The sequence below is a fragment of the Rhinolophus hipposideros genome, assembly GCF_964194185.1.
Source record: "Rhinolophus hipposideros genome assembly, chromosome: 1".
Classification (NCBI taxonomy): Eukaryota; Metazoa; Chordata; class Mammalia; order Chiroptera; family Rhinolophidae; genus Rhinolophus; species Rhinolophus hipposideros.
The window spans coordinates 54,254,750-54,279,175 of NC_138047.1; the positions used below are offsets into that span (position 1 = coordinate 54,254,750).

Below are 24,426 nucleotides of genomic sequence, written 5' to 3' on the forward strand. Positions count from 1 at the left end.
AATAGCAGGCTTGTTCCTAGTCTGACACAGCAACAAGATAAAGGGAAGACATAGCTAATCAGACCATACTAAGTACTGTTATCAGCTTCTCATTTCAGATAGCACTGAAACCAATGTTTGACTGAAAGATTCATCATGTCAAACACTTCTGAAAATGTCAGTGCTTTAATTTGCTTATCTACTAAAGAATACTATAAACAAAATAATATGTTAGCCATTATCTTCTGTTGGTGCCATATATTTTCCTTAATTTAAGGGTATTCATGCATGGTATTGTCTTGCTTATTAGAATACTCCCTCTCAGCCCCTCACCCCCTACTCTCACCATTCTTTTCCAAGCCTTTGCCTGGGTCATTCCTACTCAAATTTATAACTTAAGCTTAAGAGTCACTTTTACAGAATGGCATTCCTGACTCCCTAGGTTGGATGAGGGTCCCTGCATATATGCTCTCATGGCAGCCTGTATTTCTGCTTTCATTCATCACACTTACTATATTGACTTTTTTAGTACCTTCCTTCCCCTGCTTCTTCCCTCTTTCCAATGAATCCACCCCTTACACCATAAACAACAGAGGATCCTGCCTGCGTTTTCATTGCTGTACACTGAGCGTAGTGCCTGGCACATAAAAGACAATAAATATCTGTTGAAAGAATGGATGGATAGACAAATGGACGGACGACAAATAGGGCAGATTAAAGGAGAGGATCACACAAATATCCTGCTAAATATACTATATTAATCAAGGTAATACCAGCTTTGATAACAAAAATGCCAAAATGACAATGGCTTAATAAAGTAGAAGTTGCTTGCTTGCTCACATATTAATTCAACGCAGGTGTTTCTATTTGGTGAGAGGGGATCACCTCCATGGTGAATCAGAGCCCAGGCTCCCTCTGTCTTAGGAAGGGAAGAGAGGAAAGCAGCAGAGAAGCCGCATCTACTTCTTAAAAGTCTCAGCCTGGGAGGGACACAGATCGCTTCTAGTCACCTTCCATTCAAAAGGACTAATCATTTACCACATCAGGAATCAAGGAGGAGGTCCTGGTCTGGGCACCCTCCTCCCACTGACAATATCACGTGTGGAATAGGAGAGTCCAAATTTTTAATGAGACAGCTAACATGTAACTAGTATGAACATATAATTAGCCAATCCAGATAATTCAAGCTAAAACATCCTTGCCTACCAAAAACAAAGAAGTCCAAATTCTCTGGTCTGCACATTGCTAGTTATAAAATGACCTTCTGCTTCATTTTGCATGTGAAATTATGGCCCAAATAAGGCCTTCCTCATACTGATATTTTGAATTATTAAGAGTAAAGTCCACAAAGCTTTCTTTAGCTTCCTTGAAGCTATTGTAGCTCTATTGTGTTGTTGTTATAACTTTATTTAATGGTGTGTCAAATTTTAACATATAGCAAAAATAACCTAAGTGTTTTCAATGTTGCCTTGGCTGCCAAAGTTCTCTTCTAATCACCAAGTCTGCTCTTATTTAATTATCAGTGCTATAACCTAAGGTAGCATGACTGCAGACCCAGAAGTAGCTTTGCAATAATATTTTAAAGTATAAATAATTTAAAATAGGATGGCACTGTGTTTTAAACTATAGCTCAGTATGTTTTTTTATTAGTATCAAAAAGAAGAAATAATACAAGGATCTCTAATTGATTTTAGTGAACTCTTGCCACCTCTAAAGACAAGAATTACTAGTTAATCTATTTGGATGTTTTATAAGTACAAAATATTACTTAATAACAGCAAGTGTATACCCAATGTCAAGTGGAATAAACACAGAAAAATATTGCAAGCAATAGTTAAAACAAAATTATTGAAGACCATAGTCTTTGCTTGGATGGACTATAAGGAAATGGATTCCTATGTTAATGCAAATGCCAGGTAGAATCATATTTTCAAAGGACAATATTCTTGAGAGGTCACATTGATTCAGTAAGTTGAATGTGCGGTGCTCACCATCAAAAGCAGGTGATGCTGATTCTATAAATTGGCCACTATGATGACTATTTCTGCTCTCTTGAATAATCACTATGCTCTCATCCAGTGGTGGCTGATGCAATGAAGAAGCAGTTATTCATGTCACCACTGGTGACCTGTCACACCCTCTTTGCCTCAGATTTATTATGCTATTCAAGCCAAAGGCGGTTGGGTTGACCCAATAATTTGTGTGGGCTTATTTTGCTTCCAGACAAGTGACTTGCTACTAATTTAATGATTAAATGATATGGAAGAAAAATTTAATAGCAAAGTTACACTGCTATAAGTCTGCTTTCTAGCATGAGCTCTGTTTAGGATGGTAATAACATGAAAATGATTAAATATTGAAAATAAGTTTACAAAACCTCTGGCATCACGCAATTACCCAAAAGTGTCTATTTTTATGGGCTTGAAAGGAATCAAATCTATCCACACAATTTCTATCACCAGAAGACTATAGAGTCATCTTCGTTAGCCTGCTCAATTTCAAATTTTTACTTCTCAGGTGGTAGCATCTGTGTTCCTTTGGGGACCTCCACGGATAATGGGTAGCACTTGACATAAATCAGACCAATCAGACTTACCCATCTAAGATTTGCTCTTGTATTGATAATCTTAACAACTAAAAAGGATGGAGGGCATTCTTTTTGATCTCCTGAGAGGGCTTAATAAAGAAATAGTCCTTCAGTTTCTGCTACTCAGGAGGATCCCCAGTTCTTGAGGCCTGAGGTTAACTTTGCCATACAATTTGAACTACCCATATCCTTTAAATAAACTCACTTTTTTGCTTAAGTTAGCTAGAATCACTTTTTGTGGCTTTAAATCCAAGAACCTGACATTAAAAGACTTTAACATTTGTGATCAAGCACTCACCAAAAGACACAAGATTTCCAGGACTTGACTGAATGTCATTTTTACAGCTTTATGAGTTGACATGTTCTACCAAATAGAAGCATATGAAAGAAGGTATGTCAAGTTCAAAGGATTTACAACTATATTGAGAGCCAAGGAAATGCCAAATTCAGTCAAGCTGCCTAGATGGGAATAAAGATTTCCATGAGCAGAGCAGGGAAGTCAACTACATGAACTAGAAGACTAAACTCTTTACATTTTGAAGTCCTTCTAATAATTGGTGTTGCCAACAAGAATTCAATCATCATCTTGGCTAATAACTTTAGCCATTACATATGTGGGAAGTATCCTTAAAATGTCTTAGGATTTGATAAATGTTTCTGTAATAGGTAAACATATTTTAAAACCAGGAAGATTTAGAATTAAGTTTAAAAATATTACAGAGGATTGTATCTATAATAAACCAATAATAATAATAATAATAAAATAATAATAATAATAATTGTGGTTCAGGAATCTCTACATATTTTGTATTTTATATACCTCTATTATTTCAAAGAATTTGGCCTATTATTTAGTCATTTTGTCATTCTATTTTAAAACACATAAATATGTAATTTAGATTGCTGATTATAAGTAGAAAATTTCTTAGTTTATATGTTATCAGAATATTTAAAAGAACTTGAGTGTCACTATTTGCAAATTTAATTTATTAGATTTAAAAAGAATTATTCAAGAATTTAGAGAGGGTTTTTTGTCGTCGTTGTTGTTCGTTAAGACTGATAACAGAAACACCTAAAGGGGAATTAGAAATATTAAATCTATAATTGTAGCTTAAAATGTCTTCAGACGTTTAACTTGCTTTATGTAGGAGGCTATTATCCAAAAACCTTAAAAATTATATATAAAATTTGACTAATCAATAAATAGAATAAAATTTGTCAGCTGAACATAAAAGTTTTGATATTTGTAACTGTAATAAATAGAACAACATATTTTATCTCAAAACAACCTCTTCACCCTTAAAAAAGTCACACTGATAGAGTCCAGAAGGATATACATAAGATAGCAGGATGGATAGATAGTTCAAATATGTGACAAGAAATACTTTAAACTGTTAATCTTTTTTATTATTATTACTGTATTTAATTCTTCCCCTACCCCAGAACAAGTGTTTGGTCCAGTTTCCAGTGACAGCTTGGCAGAGAGGGATTGTGGCAGAGCAAAAATCAGAAGTAGCTTGGTAATCTCCCAGGGCTTTGATTCCAAAGCCCTTATCCCTAAAACCGGGAGTTAAGGTATAGACAAAGTATCTAGGCCAGCATCAGAAAGAAAAATGATTGCCCTAAAACAAGAAATTCATCCCCAGGATTTTAGGGGATAAGTTGAATCATGAGAACAGTGAGGTCTGAGGTCTAAATACATAGGACTTCATAGCCAAAGCCTCCAGAGTGGAAAGATCAGAAATGAAATGATTACCTTTGTAGGGATCTAGGCCTTGCAAAACTTCCTACACCTCACCCTAACAGAAGGCTTCTGGATTTGAAGAGCTTATGTTGAAGAGAACGACTGAGTCTCAAGAGTAACCTGAGTTTCAAAATAGACGACTTAATAACCAGATGCTTTCATCCCCACTCCAAACTTTAGCATTGCATGAGATTCTGGAACTACGGCAAAAATCCAAAAAGTTGGAGGTAAATGACAGTGATTAGGGTTAAAGCTGTCTACCAGCCTAGTGAGATGGAAGACTTAAAATAGAAATTGAGTTAGAGAAAGTAAAGGTAAGAAAAAAGAAAAGGGGTGAGGGAAAGAGGAAAGAGACTAATAAGATACAAGGCACTTTCACATTTGTAAATATGTAAGTCTAGTTATTCTAAAATACCACTTCCTGGTGAAAAATACCTTTAAAATTCTGTATCAAATTTTATAAATATATACTGGTTTCACAAGAATGCAAAGGAAATCCCCAGCCCCCGTTACCCAAAGAAGAAAGAACAGCTGTAATTAGAATGGTTAGCGGTTCTTAGAGTCGTAGATGCCCTAGGTTTAGTGGTGAAATGGCGAACAAGCATAAGGGCTTGACTTGCATAAATTAGAGTAATGGGATTAGATTTCTTGCATAAAGTGAGGGCCCTTGAAGGATTACTACAATTTAAATAAAAAGGTAGGTAGGGCAGGAAAAGGAAAAAAAAATCGTCTGATGGTAAAGGGAGACACGAAAGGTAATTTATCTGTCATCTGAAAAAGGAAAAATAATAAGGAAAATACTCTCCCTCATATGTCAGAACCACAGCCCAACCCTCACATGGATTTGGAGCTTGAATAGATATTACTTACAGGAAAACCCAGGCTAATAATGTGAAGCTGTTATAGGTTTGAACCAACCCGTGATATTTACTGTGTTTCCCTGAAAATAAGACCTAGCAGGACCATCAGCTCTAATGCATGTTTTGGAGCAAAAATTAATATAAGACCCGGTCTTATTTTAATATAATATCAGACCAGGTATATAATATGATATGATATGATATGATATGATATGATATGATATGATATGATATAATATAATATAATATAATTAATATAATATAACAAATATAATATAACAAATATAATACATATAATAAATATAATATAATATAAAATAATATAATATAATATACCAGGTCTTACATAATATAAGACTCGGTCTTATTTTATAACATAATATAAGACTGGGTCTTATATTAATTTTTGCTCCAAAAGATGCATTAGAGCTGATGGTCCAGCTAGGTGTTATTTTTGGGGAAACACGGTAGTAGAAGCAAATGCAAATCTTCTCTAGAGCAGAGGTGGGCAAACTATGGTCAGAAGGTCAAATCTGTTTTTATACTGACTGTTTACAAAGAATTAAAAGAAGAATATTTCATGACACATGAAAATCATATGAAATTTAAATTTCAGTGTCTATAAGTAAAGTTTTATGGGAACACAACTACACTTATTTGTTTTCATGTTGGCCATGCTGCTTTCATGCTCCAACAGCAGTTAGTGTTGAGTAGTTGTGACATACACTATGTCACACTCTCATGGCTTCACACTGCTGCCCAGCACACTACAAATCACAGTGATGAAGTCACAGTTTGGAGTGTTATTTTGAGTGTCACACATATTACCATAGCACATTTTATTTTATTATTTTTTTATTATTGCATACCCATCATGTCGAAAAAAAAAAGGAAAATGAAAAGTAGACTCTGAGTATTACACTTTTAAGGCACAATGGAATGTAGATTATTTTGCTTTCTAATTAAACTACAAAGCATTATGCCATTACTGTATTAAAAGATTCCAATATAAGTCAATATTACCAAACAAAATAATTGTCACACAATTGTCAATGCACAGTATTCCTAAAATAGTCAGAAAAAAAAATGAGAAAACGTAAAACAAATATCTCATTGGAGCAGAATTTTTCCACAAAACTTAAAAAGAAGCTGCAACCAAAGAAACTTTCTAAGTGGCTCTAAGCACTAAAAACCGTTTACCAATTGTGAGTTAATTACATTATGTTTAATTGTAGCAGCCAAAAAATGTCCAGAGTGAATAAATTTGTTTGGACTGTTAGACTTTCTGATGCTCAGAGGCAAGGACATTAGGAGCAACATCAATAATCAACTTAAAAACAATAATCAGCTTAAAATGATTGCTAATGGTTTTCCTTGGCTTTTGATGAGTCAATAGATGTTACCAATATCATTCAGTTGTAGTTATTTAGAAATTTAATGCTGAGTTTGAAATAACTGAAACATTAGCCTCTATGAACAGTCTGAGCAAAACTACTGTCAAGAATGTTTTCAAAGAAGACGAAAAAACATGAATTCGGTATAACCAGAGATGAAATCTACTAAGTTATGTTACAACTGATGGTAGAAAAACATGTGTAGAGCAGAAAAAAAGCATAGTAGCTGGATAAATTTACGAATATTGTGACAATATAAGCTGTTTAAAGCCAAGGTTATTTATTGTATTTTTCATTACAACTACTTGTGGAAGTTACTGGAATTTTTTACGTATTATTAAGCCTGTAGTGTCAATGGTGAACTACATTTGCTTTTATGGACGTGACCATTTTCAGTTCCATGCATTATTTTTCAGAAATAGAAGCTGAATATCCTGACTTGCTCTGCAATACACTAGTTCAATAACTTAGCAATGGTGTGGTTTTACTGTGATTTTTTTTTTTTGAGCTCTCTCAGAGAACGAAATTTCCCTGAATGGGAACACTTGTCCTCAATCACTATTATTGAACACTAAATGACTTTGGAAAATAGCTTTTGCTGCCCTCTTCATTAGTCAATTTCTTTGTGTTGCAGGTGACAGAAACCCAATTTGAACTAGATTGACCAAAAGAGGAAATTTATCAAAATGCTCATGTAGTGGTAAAACATGTAAAGGTGTGGTTGCACCTCAGAGACAGATATGACAAGGGACTAGAATGCCACCAGGTCTCTTTTCTCCCATTTCTCCTTCTCTCTGAAAGTCAGATTCCTGTATCCTATTTCAGACTAGTTTCTTCACATTCTTCACCAGTGTACCCAAACCTCCTAACTTCATCTCCAGAGAGCAAATTAGTAGTGGAATTTTCTGGTCCCAAGTGTAAAAATCCTGGGAGAGTGCCCTCAGTAGGGCAAGGAGAGTCTGATGTCCACCCTATACTATGGCAACAGAGGCAGGCTACACAGGAAGATGCAAGCACCACTGGAATCACTTGCTTAGAGAAGGGGGAAGAGCATTTCCCTGAAAAGAAAAGGTCTGCTCTGGACAGATAAAACAGTTGATGTTCTTAGGAATCTTCTAAGATGTTTCATTAAACCAGTAGTACCCAAGGTGTGATGCACAGAGTTGTATGGGTCCCCAAGACCCTTTCAGGTCTGCAAAGTCAAAGCTATTTTTATAATAATGCTAAGATGCTATTTACCTTATTTATTTACTTATTTACTTGGCACATTAAATTTTGCATTGATGGTGCAAAAGCAATTGTAGGTAGAACTTGTAGTGCCTTAGCGTAAATGAAGCAGTGGCACCAAATTTTACTAGTAGTCATTATATATTCACCACCATGCATGTCCAGTCTAAAGGGGAAAAAAACAACAACTTTCACTTAAGAATGTCCTTAAAGAAGCAGTAAAAACATTTAGTTTTATTAATCCTTGATCTTGAATACAGATCTTTTTCATATCTATGTAAATAAATGAGAACTATGCATAAAGCCTGTTGGTTGCATACTAAAATGAGATGATTGTCTTGAAGAAAATGCATTCATGTGATACTTGAGTTGCAAGCTGAACTAACCACTTCTTTTATGGAAAGCAATTTTTACTTGAAAGAATGACTAACATACAAACTATGGTTATTCAGACGTGAATATATGTACACATTTTATCCATGAAGTTAGCCTGTCACTTCAAAGAAAACAATTGACAGTATTTGGTACCAAATAAAAGACTCAAGCTTTCAATTGAAAATTAGATTTTTGCCAAACTTGTATCCGCCACCATTAACTTTACAGCTTCCTAGTATTTAAAGGTTTTTCTGATGATATAGGTGGAGATATGGACAAACACAATTTTTTGATGCTGTAGAGTGAAATGTGTTAAAATTTGGAAAATCTGCACCACTCAGTGAAACAATATTTTCTATATGACCAATGCATGATGTTACAAAATACATGGATAAAAGACACATTCAAAGTGCAAGAGAGATCATGGATTTTTAATGGAATGGAATGTGAAAATTTCATTGAGATGCTTTCACATTCCACATTGCTATTAACTTTTTTAAAAAAACTACTGCTTATTGAGTTTTGCTGTAATGTAAAAGAAGAAAAACCACTATTATCTGAAAGGGCCTTTAAAATGCCTCTCCCACATAAACAAATGGTTTTTGGAATTCTTAATCAATTTTAGGAGTGTAAAGGGGTCCCGAAACAAAAATGTGTGAGAACTGCTGCTCTAAACTATGCGTTCTCGTACATAGATTTCTAGGGACAAGCGCTGTTGTCAAAGCCTCTGAGTACTAAAGAATCTCTAATACCACAATGACAATTGAGAAGGTTTTACTGTTAATCATTTTTCATCATCATAACCATTCCTACCAAATATAACGGTAAACATTTATTGAGGCTCTGCTCTGTCTAGGGTCTGTTCTAAATGCTTTACACGCATTTAATCCTTACAATAATCTTTTGACATAAAGTATCATTCTTATCATCATCCTCTCCATTTCATAGAAGGGAAACTAAGACTTAGAGAGGTTTATGAGGATTAAAGACCATGCAATCAGCAAGTCTTAGGCTTCCAACTACTCCACTGTCAGTTAAGAGAGTGCCACCAGCCCTGCTCTATACTTTTACAGAACATATCCACGGAGTAAGGCAATGACCAGGCCAATGTTCTGCCCGCTATGATAGCTACTAGCCACATTTGGTTATTGAGTATTCAAAATGTGCTGAGTCTGAATTGAGATGTCACATAAGTATGAAATACACACTGGATTTTGAAGATTTAGAATGAGAAAAAAAATTGTAAAATAACTTCATATTTTTTATATTCATTATATGTAAAATGATAAATATTTTAGATATATTGAGTTAAATAAAGCATATTGTTAAATATCCTTTAATTAACTTCATCTGTTTCTCCTTTTCAAAAATGTGACTTCTAGAAATTTTTATCTTTTTAAGATTTTTATTAAAATATAGATAATATATAATACATAATATTATATTAGTTTCAGGTGTACACCATAATTATTTAACATTTATATGTTGAATAAAGAAGTGATCACCATGATAAACCCAGCAAGCATCTGACTATACCAAGCTATCACAACATTATTGATTATATTCCCCATGCTATACATTACATCCCTATGACTTATTTGTTTTATGCCTGGAAATTTGAACTTCTTATTCCCCTTCACCTTCCCCGTTTTTCAATTTTTTTCAATTTCAATTGACATTAAATATTATTTTATATTAATTTCAGGTATACAACATATGTAAACATGTATATAATTTAAGAAGTGATTCCCCCTGACTAGTCTAGTACCCACCTAGAACTATACATAGCTATTACCATATTATTGACTATATTCTTTATGCTTTACTTACATCCTCATGACTGTTCCGTAACTATCAATTTCTACTTCTTAATCTCTTCACCTTTTTCATCCTGCCCCCAATTCCCCCTTCCATTTGTCAGCCATTAAAATGTTCTCTGTATCTATGAGTGTGTGTCTGTTGTTTATTTATTATGTTCTTTAGACTCCACATATATGCAAAATCACATTGCATCTGTCTTTCTCTGTCTGACATACTCCACTTAGCACAAAACCTTCCAAGCCCATCCATGCTGCTGTAGATAAAAGAAGCCATTCCCTTCCATGGTCAATATTCCATTGTATACATGTACCACCTCTTCTTTATCCATTCATCCATCAGTGGTCACTCAGGCTGCCTCCACATCTTGGCCATTGTAAAAAATGCTACCATGAACATATGGATGAGCATGTCCCCTCAAAGTAGCATTTTGGGTTCTTCTGATAAAAACCCAGAAGCAGGATTACTGGGTCCTTCTTTGTCTCTTATTGTAGCTTTTGTTTCAGTCCATTTTGTTTGGTATAAGTATTGCTACCTCAGCTTTTTAATTATTTGTTTCCATTTTCATGAAATATCTTTTTTCATCCTTTTACTTTCAGTCTGTGTGTGTTTTTCAATCTGAAGTGAGTCTCCTGTAGGCAGCAAATGTAAGGGTTTTGTTTTCTTATCCATTCAGCCACCCTACGTCTTTTAATTGTAGCATTTAATCCATTTACATTTTAAGTAATTGTTAATAGATATGTGGTTATTGCCATTTTATTATTCATATTTTTATTTAATTTTTTTCATCTCAACATTTCTTGTAATACTGGTTTGGTGGTAATGAACTGCTTTAGCTTTTTCTTGTCTGGGAAGCTTTTAATCTCTCCTTTGATTCTAAATGAGAGTTTTCCTGGGTACAGTAATCTTGGTTGTAGGCCCTTGCTTTTCCTCACTTTGAATATTTTCTGCCAATCGCTTCTGGCCTGCACAGTTTCTGTTGAGAAATCAGCTGACAACCTAATAGGAGCTCCCTTGTAAGTAACTGTTTTTCTGCTTTCAAGATCCTTTCTTTGTCTTTAACTTTTGGCATTTTAATTATGATGTATCTTGGTGTGAGCCTCTTTGGGTTTATCTTGTTTAGGACTCTCTGCCCTTCCTAGGTTTGCATCTCTGTTTCTTTTACCAGGTTAGGGAAGTTTTCAATCATTATTCCTTCAAATAGGTTTTCAATTCTTTGCTCTCTCTCTTCTCCTTCTGGTTCCCTTGTGATGTGCATGTTGGTATCCTTGATGCATGGGCCCCTTAAACTATCCTCATATTTTTGGATTCTTTTTTTTTTCCTTTCGCTGTTTTGATTGGGTGTTTTCTGATGCTTTATCTTCTAAATCAATATTTCGACCCCCTGCTTCATCTAATCTACTGCTGATTTCCTCTAATGTATTCTTTATTTCAGTTATTGTATTCTTCATTTCTGACTGGTTCTCTTTTGTGTTTTCTGTCTCCACTTTTGTGTTTCCTATCTCTTTGTTGAAGTTCTGCCAGAGATAACTGAGCATCTGTATAACCAGTGTTTTGAACTCTGCATCTGGTAGATTGCTTGTCTCCTTTTGGCTTACTTCTTTTTCTGGAGCTTATTCTGTGCTTTTTGGGGGGACGTGTTTCTTTGTCTCCCCATTTTGGGTGCTTCTCTGTATTTGTTTCTGTGTATGAGGTAGGGTTGCTATGTTTCCCCATAAGGGTGGCCTTGTGTAGTAGGTGTCCTCTGGGGCCCAGTGGCACAGTCTCCCTGGTGACTTGAGTCGGGTGCTCCCAGTGTGTCCCTTGTGTGGGTTGTATGTGCCTTCCTGTTGTCGTTGAGCCTTGGTTGTTGTTTGCACTTTAGTGGGAGGGATGGCCCCTCAGGCTGATTGGTTGTGAGGACTTGCCATGACTATAGTGGAAGAACTGTTGTGCCAGGATGACCGTATGGAGCAGATTTCACTTTATCAGGGCTCTGGTGCCTGCCCAGTCTTCCCATTGGGTGTATCATCCTTGGATGGGGCAAGGTGATGCTCTGGCTTAGTCTGAAGCTGGCCACCCAGTGTGCTGGCCCTGGAGCCTCCTGAAAAGGGCCCTGAAGCAGGCCAAATTCATCTGCAGCCTGTATCCTGCCTGGGGCCACCTGACATGAGCCACAAAGCAATCCTCAGAGGCTTCCACCTGGGCTGGGCTTGGAGTTGCCTTGAGAGGCCAAGCCATGAATGGAAGCTGGCTGCCACTTGTACCAGGCTTGGTGCTACCCAGCAAGAGGTACAGGATATGTCAAAACCAGGTGCTGCTTGTTTGGATTTTGTGACCTTTTGAGCAATGTTAGGAAATCTTGGCATGAGCCAAGATGGGCCGTTTGGATAGAAAACCCACTGGAAGCGACTTGGCTGTGCCTGCAAGTGGGTGGGGTGGGGTGAGAGAATCACCAAGGAGGGGTGAACAGTGTTAGCCAGGCTGATGGCGACAAAGATATGGCAGTTACCTGAGTCTGCACATCAGGAGTGGGGAGGACTCAACAAAGAAACAATGGACTCTGCCAGCACTTCTTTCTGCGAGAAAGCTACCCCTACAACCCTCACTCTCTAGCCAGACAACTCAGTTCCTTGGTGCCTTTTGAGCTGCTGCCCCAGCACTTGAGCTCAGAGTGAGTCGTCAGCAAGTAAACCCTGCACAGTCCCTGTATGAAGAATGCCTGGGACTCCAGCAGCCCTCTGCCTCGTTCAGCTACAATCTCTGTTGGTTTTCACAGCTAGAAGTTATAGCAACTTTCCTCCCCAGCACTGGAACCATGTGGGGGAGCCTGGTGTGGTTCTGGGACTCCTTGCTCCTCCGGGGAGACCTCCACAACTGAGATATCCCTCCCAATTATTAACTGTCACATGTGGGTGTGGGACCAACCCTGTCCTATGTCTTTGCTCTTCTACAAGTTTTGAGGTGGTATCTTCTGAATGTCCTTAGTTATGGGACTTCTGTTCAACCAGACTTCTGTTCAACCAGATTCTCAACGTTGCTTGTCCTGTAATTTAGTTGTAATTTTGATGTGGTCATGAGAGGAGGCAAGCACCAGAAATCTTAGACATTTTAAAATTACCTATGTGACTTGTATTTTACTTCTATTGGACAACATAGGTCTACAGTATCAACTCAATCTAGTTTTAGATTTATTTAAATAAGAGGTTTCATTATGTGTATCACCTCCAAGAAGCAAGTTTCTTCCTCCTGATATATTTTAAGGGCTCCCTCCTTCATTAAAATAAAAATTAGTGACCTATGGTTGAGTGTCCTCAAAGAGCTCATGTAGCTCCAAACAACTTTATTTAAGTCAGGAAAACCAATAATATTTCATCATTCCCTTGGCAAATTTCCAAATTTACCATTTTGTACATATTGTGTAACTGTTTTTAATATTTTTTATTAATATTTTAAAAAAGGAAATCAGAGTTAAAAAGAGAAAAGCAAAGTGATGTGAGGAAGTGTAGGAGAATCCATGGAGACATTTTTGTGATGTGACTTGGGAAGAGAAATGAAACCAAGGCAAAATATATCAGGGTCTTAAGGCTGTTGCATTCTGGCTTTAGGGTAGAGGATGAGGTGGAGAAGGAGCTGTCAGAGACAATTTAGAGCTTTCCCCAGAAGCTCAGTTGTAAGCAGGAGTGGAATTTCTCAGAACAGAGACCAAGTCACATAACTGTGTATGTGAAGAAATAGCTGCAGCAGGCATTAACGTTTTCTTCTTATGCTTTAGATCCCCCCAATTTTTAAATGTTCCCCGAAAGTTTCTCCTCTAATAATAGCTACGATTTATTGGCACTCAGAACATACCAAGTCTTTCACATACGTAACCCATTCAATCTTCCCAATAATGCCAGGAGAAACTGTGGCATAGAGGTACCAAATAATTTAGAGTAACTCAGTATTTGGCAGAGGGCAGATTAGATCCAGCCTTCAGTGGCCACAGGGTAGACATCAGAACCTATCCTCTAACCACTGCACACACTGCCCCTCCCAGCTCTCTCACTTTCGGTGTTCTATCTCTCCTAAGCCATTTGAATCCCAGAGTCCAAAGCTAACACTTCTATATTATCTAGCATACATTATAGGATGTTATCTATAAATTATAATACATTTAGGATGTCAAAACCTAGGTCAACCAAAGGCATTTTTTTGTAAAATGTTGAAGGTCTACAACACTAGAAATTCATTTTAATAGTAATCAAAAGAGAATGGAAGTCAGTAAAAGGCAGATTTATCTTAGATTTTATTCCAGTGGAACAGTATAAAAGAACCAAGAGAATTCTATTAAGACACTGGCTTTTACTGTAATGTATGACTAAGGGGTTGCATGCAAATTCCATCCCTGACCCCACTGAGGAGTGCAAGTCCCCCTGCTATACTGCCTCATAGCATCTTTTGGTTTCCTTCATGCTTAAACTCTCTTTAAGTATCTCTCAGTTTTTTGTTTTTTGGTGTTTCTTTTTTTTCTTTCAATTTATAAAATTGGGATAACCTCCTGGTGTGTGAAGTTTAAATAGATTACATAAAATGCTTGGAATAATTCCTAACACATAGCAGAAGCTCAATAAATGTTAGTGGGTATTATAATATCTATCACTTAACATAAATTATTGCATATATTTTGTGATTGTTTATTCAATATTTGACTTCCACTCCTAGAATATAAGCTTTCTCATGGAAAGGACATTTAACTACTGTGGCACACATCACAACTTCCCCTGCTATCCAGCTCTCCTCTTCAGCTGAGCACACAAGGAAATTGGCTTCCTTGATTTCTTGAAGTTGATCATGGCCACTGATTTGATTTAGCCAATAAAATATGAGCAGAAATTTCCAGGTGGAAAATTTAAATGCTGCACTAATTCTTCACTTATTTTTTTCCCTATCGCACTGAGTGTGGAAGCAGGTTTTGATATGCTGTAGAGGACAGCTACTCTGGGGAGTAACTGGGATCTACAGCAGACTTTGATTAATGAGAAATAGATCATTATTGTGTAAGCCTCTGAGACTTTGGGGTAGTTTATTACAGCAGCATAACCTAGCCCACCCTAACTCTTACAACCTATTACATTCCCACAGCCTAGCATAGTGTCTGGCACCTAGTAAGTGGTCAAATGTGTTTTCACTAAATTGATAAATTAAAAGTTTTAATCATTAACAAACATAAATCATTTTGTTAAATAAATTATTTTCAACTGTATACTGTGTACAATGAAAAACCTTGGAAATTTTAACTGATTAGTATGTGAGCGTCACCATCCAAACAATCATCTTAGATATCAAAGTCAGAGTCACACATGCCTTGCACTCCAGGGGGACTTCATTCAAGTTTTATTGAATTTCAATTGAATCATTTTTTTCTGTGAAGTGGTTTTGAAAAGGCTTTATTTCTGTAATAGAATTACTTACTTAAATGGTCCTATTTAAAGGCACCAGTTCCTTATAGGATGGCCCTGCAAAAATTCATCTGTGTGTGGTACCTGCCTCCATGACAACTACAACCTAGATGCAGAAATTCTTCATAATCATGTAGATTACACTAGAAACCAGGAAGATCTCAAGTTCAAAAGCATTCAGAAAATGTGTTTAACAGATGGAATTTGTGGTTTCTCTGGCCAGGGAGGGGGGAAGAGGGTGGGCACTGGTTGTATTAATATCTTACTTCTCATTCTGAAAGGAATCAATAAATTTACCAAAACAAAAGAAAAACTACGAGCACCAGTTTTTCTTTCTGGTTATGGAAGCATGACAAGTTCTACAAGTAGTAATGGTGGTCAGGCAGAGGAATTGACCTTGTCACAGATAAAGTGATGAAGCCCAAAAGAGTGAGAAGATAAAACCTGAAGCTCTGATATATGAGCAAGAAGTCACAGAAAAATAAAGCTGTTCTCCAGTGCTACTAATGGTCTCGAGCAAATCAATTCTTTTGGAAGGCTCATTAATTCCTGCAGCTTCCCAGCTCTAGAGCCTAGAGGACCACTCGGCTCATCATCACATAGATATTGGGAGATGACCTGGCATCTGGTCTGATAGAGATGTGAGAAATAAGCAGGTCGAAGGTGGTGGGGAGGATTAAATGAAAGATCAGCTTTGATCTGTGTGAATACACAGAACCTTTGGGCTTTTGAAGAGAAAGTAGAGTACAGGGGATGACCCAGGATGCCTTGGGCAGGCATCTTATTGGTACTATTAGTTAGCTGTGTGACATTGGACAAGTACTTAAACCTGTCTGTGCTTCCATTTCCTCCTCTGAAAATGAAAACAGTGCTCACCTCAAAAAATTGTTGTGAGAATTTGACTTAGTTAAAACCTGTACAGCACCGTTGTATAGCATGCAGCATTACTCAGGAAATGTCAGCCTTTGCTGTTATGGACCTGGTGCACAAAAATTGTTCGGTTATGGGGTCCAGCCCTTACCCACTATGCAACCTTCAGCACATTACTTCTCTGTGCCTTAGTTTTCTCATCTGTAAAATGGAATAATAGTACTTCTATGTCGTAGGGTGGTAAGAAGGAGTGATGATACAACATCTAGTATGATGCCTTGCTCATAGCAATCTCGTGATCAATGCTACCTGACGTTAGTAATGTTTCTTCTAGTAAAAAGCTGAATAGGACAGCAGACATCCTCCAGGACTGGATGTGTGTGAGGGTTTAATACACAGGCAAGACCATTTGGTGAAAGGAAGGAAAATGTTCTCCTGCTTGGAAAGAAATATGTGTGCTTTCTTACAATGGTGGGGTCTGGCTCCTGGAGGCGACCCCTAAAGTGAGATATGGTCACCTGTTTAAAGGCTGTAGGCTCCCGTAAGAAAAGCTGAGATAAATTCCTGAGGGCAGAGTTCTGCTCACACATCCTTGCTTCCCCTTAGTTCCCAAGTGCTAGACACCCCAAATATTTGCAGAACCGTCAAAACTCGGATCTCGCGCCCTGACTGACCAGCAGAGGCCGCCCTGGGCCGGGGCTCACGGGACCCCAGCACTGGGAAAGGGAAGACCAGGGGGTGGCCCTGTTGTCGCTGCGGGGCTCGGGTGGGAGGGGTTTGTCGGTAGCCGGCGAGGCGGCCCAGTGCTCAGGCGGCTGGGATGGAGCAGAAGCGCACCGGGTGCCGCAGGACACACAACTGAAGGAGACACTTCGCCTTCGCCTGGCTTCCCTGCGGGCCGCGGGCGCGGCGCGGGACTCACGGTTCGCAGCGCAGCCCACCGGAGAGAGGAGGCACAGTCCGCCCCGTGCGCGCTGGCAGTCCGGCAAACTCTCCCGCCGCCTGCGCCGTGCTCGGCACCAAACACCAGGGAACCATGGTCTGCAAAATTCTCTTCGTTCTCTGCATTTTCACGGCAGGTATTTTGGGGCGCCGTTCTCCCGGAGGGGCCGGGAGTGGTGTGGGCCCTGGCAGCCAGCACCGGGGTCCGGGCCGAAGCGGGGGAACCGGGAAATAAATCGCCGCGCGCAGGTGGTGCGAGCCTCGGGGATAGCGCGAGTGGATGTGCGCGCTTGGATTTGGGGTGATGAGCGCCTTTGGCGATCCTGGTCTGTGACGGACCGAGGGGATGGCAAGGTCCTTCCTGCCGCAGCCCGCACCCGCACAAACTCTGAGTGTTGTAGAACAGGTGGCTGCGCGGCGCGTTCGAACCCGGGTTGGGAGACACTGGCTGCGACTCGGGGCTTCTCACGTCCCCGAGCGTACCCTGCCAGAGTCGGGGACCAGACTTCTTATCGCGGTTGGACTCGGGGAGGGATGAAAAAGTGGGAGAAGCAGTGGGGGGAGGGTGTCGCATCTGGGAAGGCTTTAAGCAGTGGCTGCGCACCCGGCGGGGTTTGACTGCGTTCCCCGAGACTTGGTCTCTGGTCTCCGGCGTCTCTTCCTAGTTTTGCTTGGACATGATGCAGCATTTAAGTCCCAAGGAAGCTGCCTCGACCCGGTTCAAGCTGGCGATCACCGCTACGGGTTTGCAGTTCTTCCCAATGGCCTCCCCCAAAATGCGTGCCATGGCAGAAACTGATAACTTGGCTAAAAGCAGCATGCCCGCGGTCCACCCACGACCCCCACACACGCACGGCCTCGGGACCACTACCCTCTCCGCGCCTGGCGCGTCTGGCGACCGCGGACAGCGGCGGCCTCTGGCAGGGGATTGAGGACAGAGGGGCAGGGGGAATGAGCTCGGCGTGGTGGGGGTCGGGGAGAGAGTCAGAGCAACGCTTTGAGGCTAGAGTCGTGGGTACCCAGTTTTTCCAGAAAAATGCAGCCCGACAAGGGACAACTGACTATGGATGAAGCAAATAGTAGCTCGAGTGCATGGACACTGACATGTTTAGGTAAGAATGTGCCAAAGCCGCACACACACGCGCGTTTGACTCCTGCTTGTAGTCCGTGTATATTTTTCCTCCTGACTTGTTTGGATTCCTTTCATTGTGGACACAAGTCTCTACAATCCCTCGAAAAGAAGCTAGGGGTTTCCCGGCAGCTCCCAAAGGATAATGCAGTTTTGAGGAAAAGTTTCCCAACTGAAGGCTATCGCGTGCGTTTTTTCCTCTACTTGCTGAAAGCCTGAGAAAACTCCCTTTTCTGTGGTGTCTGTACGGTTTGGAGACGGGCCCGCAGAAGGTTCCCGAACAGTCTCTGGTGGCTTTGGCTGCGTGCGCGGCCCGCGGGGCTGGGAGCGCGCGGATCCCGGCAGGTGGAACAGTGGCGTCCAGCCCGGGAGTTGCTCTGCCTGGCGGTTCCCGTAATCCTCCAAGCTAACGATGTTTACAAAATGACATGAAGGGGTGCCTTTACTTTCTCCTCATTAGAAATCCTTTCATGAGGCTCGAGGCTCAGAAAACTTTGAGTGAACCAGTAGAGCTAGTAGGTAGGTTTGTTTGCTACTTTTATTTCATGGCTTGTGTTTTGTTTGTTTTGTTTTATAACAGCTCTGGCAGTTGGCAAAATTGGGATAAATCCTATTAGGTAGTGCATTGTGGCTTTTTTTTTTTTTTTTCTAAAGAGGTCAAGATCTTTTTCTCTCGGGCAGTTTCAGAGTTTAGCCCCTCTATTCCCGGGGGCAGGAATACTGCCCTTGTTCCCAGACAGAGTGAGGAGGCTGGTGGCTCAGGAACCAGCTTCTCAGCCTCATCCCCAACCCTGCACGTGTGTGTCGAGATCAGAGTCAGGAAAATCACAGCCTCCCAGTTCTGCAGCTCTCCTGACTCCGCAAGACATAGTCATGTTTCTGTGTATATCTCCCCAACAGAGTGATAGAGTTTCCTTCTTTCTTCTGAAGGAATCTCTTTAGGGTCACGGGGTGTTAGAACTACTTGCAATCGTTGTCAGGAAAATAATATAAAAATTGACATAAATACCTCACGAGGCCCTTTGCATCCCAAAGTAAAGGGTTTACAGAAACTAAAAGATCACTTTTTTAGAATAAAGATATTTTTGGTAAAGGAAAGAGGGGTGAGGGTTCTTGAAATGAAAGTGGCATGAACGTTTCAGTGCCTCATCTCTGAGCTCCCTTGGCAAAGCTCTAGCTCATTTCACCAGGCTGTTACTCCTTTTCTGTCCTGCCCTGCCCCTGCTTCCTCCCACCCCCAACCTGCAGCTTTAGAGGCTTCAGGAAAATTTCTGTAAAACTCTTAAGGTGATGCTGTCTAGAGCCAGCAGTGGGGTTTGGCAGGGGACTTTTTTTAGCTTAATAAATCAATATATGTGTACACAGCATTTCCTCCAGCGTGTATAATGGACACTTGCAAATATATGTGTATTGTCAACAACCCAGAAAAAGTAGCTCTCTATATTTACTCACTTGAATTTTTAAAAGAAGGAAGAAGAGAAACTGTGGTGTGTCTTCAGTTCTCTCAAAGTTGACTGGTAGAAAACCAGCATGTCTTTTGTACAAACCATTCCCCAACACCCCTAAGGAGTGTACAAGGCATATAGGAGTCCTGCCTCCCAACTAAAATACAAGCCAGAACCTGTAAGATTTGGCAGCAGAACCAAGAGCAAGGGAGGATGGCCAGCCCCGGGAAGCTTCCATCTTCACCCCTCCTCTCTCCCCTCCGGATTCTCTTCCTTCATTCCCACCACCATCATTGCTGCCCTCCCATGTTCTATGCCCCGATTTATTTAAAAGCTCCCTCACTGAGACATCTGAGATATACAGGAACTTTCAAACGGCCTTTTGCAAACTCTTATGAAGGACAAAGGGGAAAGAAGCATAGGTAAGAGAGACACTGACCCCAGGATCTGACTTCCTGGTCTGGGTTCCGCCCTGTCTGTCCCTAGTCTCCCTCCAGGTTGGTGACTGCATTCCACCCCACTACTTGGTGATCAGGACCAGGAGAGCTAGATTTTAGTCAGCCACCCAGCTAGAGAGTCTATTTGTGTTCTGGGCCTGTCATAGCTCTTCTCCCGGTGACTAACATCTAGAATGTCCTTGTCCTTGATGAAAGACCCCACCCTAAACATTTACGGCTCTGTTCTTACTACACATCCTGAGCATTTACGGCTCTGTTCTTACTACACATCCTGAGCATATCATAAGCATATTGAAACCTCATCATAAATCTTGTCATAAACATTAAAAATATGCACATGCATTTATAGGAACAGCGAGGTTGCCTATGGGTGGTTCCTTTAGCTTGGTTACCTTCTATTCCCCTGAAGTCTGTGTCACAGTTCAAGAAGTGACACCTCCTTCACATGAAACCTGATCTAAGAAGGTGGAAGCTCTTGTTATCTGATACATTTACCGAGGCGGTATTGCAAAGTGGTAGGTAAGAGCTTCAGCTAGATTGCCTAGGTACAAAGCTAAATTTTATGGCTTACTAATTGTATTATTTAGGGCAAGTAAGTCAACCCCTCTGAGTTCTCTTATCTACAGAATTGGGGGATTAAAACCTCATAAGGTTGCTGAAAGTGTTAAATGACTGAAGATACCTACAGTGCATGGGATGCAGTAAGCTTTCAATAAATGTTAGCTATTATTATTGATATTATTCTTATGAATAAAGTTTGCTGTATTCGGCATCAATTAGGTCATCCTCTCCAAAAGCAGAGTTCATATATTTACTCTTGGACTATGTTCTCAACTAATATCCAGGACAGTGCCAGGAGTTCTGGCAAACCCTTATGTGCAGATTAAGAAAAGATTCAGCTGAGCCTACTAAATGGCTAATTTGAAAAGGTTAATGACATACCAGCTCAGATTTAGCACGAGTCCCCAAAATGCTCGGTAACAAATAGAAGTACAGTCTCACCAAGGACTTTATTTTGTCCACAAAGTCTTTTGCAAACTGGTATGTTTCAAAAGCTCAACTCAGCTAAACCTTAAGGTCAGGTTCCCAGAGGCACAAATTTTGGATAATTCAGATCAAACAATTTAGGAAAAGAAAGTCCATGGTATCTAAATGATCCAAATGGCTCTCTCCAGTACCCCAAATCATAATGGTCAGATAGCTAATTTAACTTGAGCATTTGGGCCTGGTCTAATTGTGCTTGTGTTTTTATAAGGAAAATATTGGCCAAGTACTTTCACTGTTTGAGCAGACTTTCTAAAACAGTGATTTTTCCCTTGAGGGCAGCGGGGAATAGCATCCACTGGAGAGAGACATTTAAGAAATATTTTCAAAAGGAGTTGGTTGTCTTAATACGCAAATGAAAGGAATCCTGCCATAGCATTTACAACCGTTTGCTTCCTTTTGTAAGTATCTGTTACGGAAATTGGACATGTTGGTTTAGGAACCAAATACATGCTTGTCTAATAAGAGACTGAATAAAATAGTCACTTGGAAAAATTAATGTTTCATTTAGAAGATAGACGCAGCTCTAAAAAGAGGTGGGTGAGTAGTAAGTACATGTGCCTTATGCAATGAGTACTTTTTACTTAGAAATGCAAGGTTATCATCCCGCTAATGTGGAAGCAGGGTGACTGTAAAATAAGACTAATTTGTGTATGTAGTTCATGATGTTACTTTTTTCAGTCACAGCTTAAATTATTGAAATGACAAGGATTGATGTAACATCAGACTTTCTGATCTGCAGATCTTTTAATGTTCATCATAATCCTTTACTGGCATAGCCTATTTCTTTTACCTGTTTTAATGTTGTTTGTAAACCTTGAGTCCTTTGCCATTTTATAAGTAATAGAAATCATTAAAACAAAATAGACAATTAGATAAATCCTTTCATCTGTGTTTTTCATTGGTGCAGGGTGGTGTAATGTCGATTAAAAATAAGCTGTTTTAATTTTCCTTTGACCAGTGTTACCAGATTTAGCAAATGAAAATACAGGTTGCCCAATCTGATTTGAATTTCAAATAAACAGCAAATTCTAAGTATGTTCCACACAATACTTGGGACATACTTAAATAATTCTTCATTGTTTGTCTTGAATTCAAATTGAACTGGGCATCCTGTGTTTTATGGAGAAACCCTACCTTTGGCCTTTCATTTGCATTCCATCTATGCAATGGGTTTGATATAGGATTAGCTTTATTTTGAATCCTATCACACCCAGATTTAGCTGGGAAGACACAGAGATTTCAGAGCAGCTCTCTCCCAAACAGCAACTACAAGGATTAGTATTCAGGGGCAGCTCTCCAAGGAACTATTTTAAATCTGACTGCATATCTAGTACAGTTCATCGTTGTGTTTCTGAACAACTGGTGGGATTTCTGTAGCCTCTCTGAGGCTACATCACCTGACTCCTTAGTAATCCTTCCTTTTCACAAAAACAATATATTTTAAATGGTAGCAATGTTCTTGCATAGGAGCTGGAACTAGACGCCTTCTAGAATCCAGCTGGCAGCTGATTAAAAAAGAAAGTTATAGAATAGCTTTGGATTTCAATGCTCTCTTCTGTGCCAGGATCTTAATACATCTCAAAAATATTAATTATATAAGGTTTACATAATTCCTGAGGGATAGCTCCATTGGTATCTCTTGAAAGCTATGGCTATATAGAGCCTGAAGCAGCATATTAGGCAAAATTTCAAAGCAGATTGAAAAAATATCCTTTAAGCTATTGGACTATGGTGGAAATTTGTACCTTTTATACCCAAGGTAAAATCTGTAAATAAGTAACCGTTACCGTGTTTCCCCGAAAAGAAGACCTAGCCGGACAATCAGCTCTAATGCGTCTTTTGGAGAAAAAATTAATATAAGAGCTGGTCTTATTTTACTATAATACAAGACTGGGTAAAATATAACATAATATAGTATAATATAATATAGTATAATATAATATAGTATAATATAATATAATATAATACAATATAATATAATATATATAATATAAGACCCGGTCTTATAGTAAAATAAGACCGGGTCTTATATTAATTTTTTTCTCCAAAAGACGCATTAGAGCTGATTGTCCAGCTAGGTCTTATTTTCGGGGAAACACAGTAAGTGGAAAACAAATTGTGGGAAGTTATCAGATGTGATTTTAGAAAACATACCTATTCAATACCAAATAAGATGAATGGTAAAATACAACTTTGATGATAATATCTTCCAGTTGCAATCCAAATTCTGACAACCTGATTTTCTTTTCCATCAGGGAGGAAATAAGGACATGGGAACTTTAATGCAGGTGTTAAACATGAAAATAAGTGGAGAAGAGAAAGTTTTGTTTGAATTTTTTGTTTGTTTTTTTGCCATGGTTGTAAACTTGAAGCTATCATTTAGACTTCCCACTGGTTAGAACATATTATATTTTTCTATATGAGGTTATTAAAATATGTTACCTTTTAGATTACGATATTTTTGCCAGCTTTTGTAGTCCAGAATCATAACGTTATTACTGACAGAGCTGATTTACCCAGTGTTGTATTCACGATGGATTGTTACTAGTGCTATCTGCCTTTTATGAAATCTTTTCAGTTTCTGTTGGAAAAGCCTTTGTGATCTCATCGGTAGACCACAGACAGTTACTATCATACTGGCATTGAACTTTTATTTGATTGTTAAACACTTCATACTATATATGATTCTTGCTTTGTACTGTGATTTTGGTTCTTTAGGAAGAACAATAACAATTATTGTAAGGATAAAAGGATGCTCTTTATTCACTATGCAAAAGCTACAATGCACTGTCTCCATGTGTTTAGGGAAATTCACAGTCATTCTATTGAGTTAATATAGTGTGTTATATTATGAAAGGACTGCAGTACATCTCAGCATTACAACATGAGGGGCATTTCGATGCCCATTTTTTCAATAGAGAATCCTAAAGAAATCTGGTGGACTGAACCCCTCTCTCTTGGCTTGGGAGAAGAGGCAAGGTATTGGTGGATCACACACTCTGGATTATGGGAATTTTTGTTGTTGATAGAGGCAACATCAAGATGGATATGGCCATCACCCAACCAATAGGCAGCCCCAAATGTCTTGTCTAAAAACTTACAATGTTGATGGGATGATATTCAAGAGGAGA

General features: G+C 39.1%; 1 protein-coding gene across 1 annotated transcript in view; it reads left to right on the top strand.

Moving 5' to 3' along the window:
* The first annotated feature begins 17,046 nt into the window (after positions 1-17,046).
* The window catches only part of PARM1 (prostate androgen-regulated mucin-like protein 1), a 97,842-nt gene continuing 90,462 nt past the window's right edge, over positions 17,047-24,426 (top strand). The window contains exon 1 of the mRNA XM_081061740.1: positions 17,047-17,353. Coding sequence (XP_080917866.1) covers positions 17,311-17,353 — 43 coding nt within the window. The 5' untranslated portion in view covers positions 17,047-17,310. The remainder of the gene's footprint in view (positions 17,354-24,426) is intronic.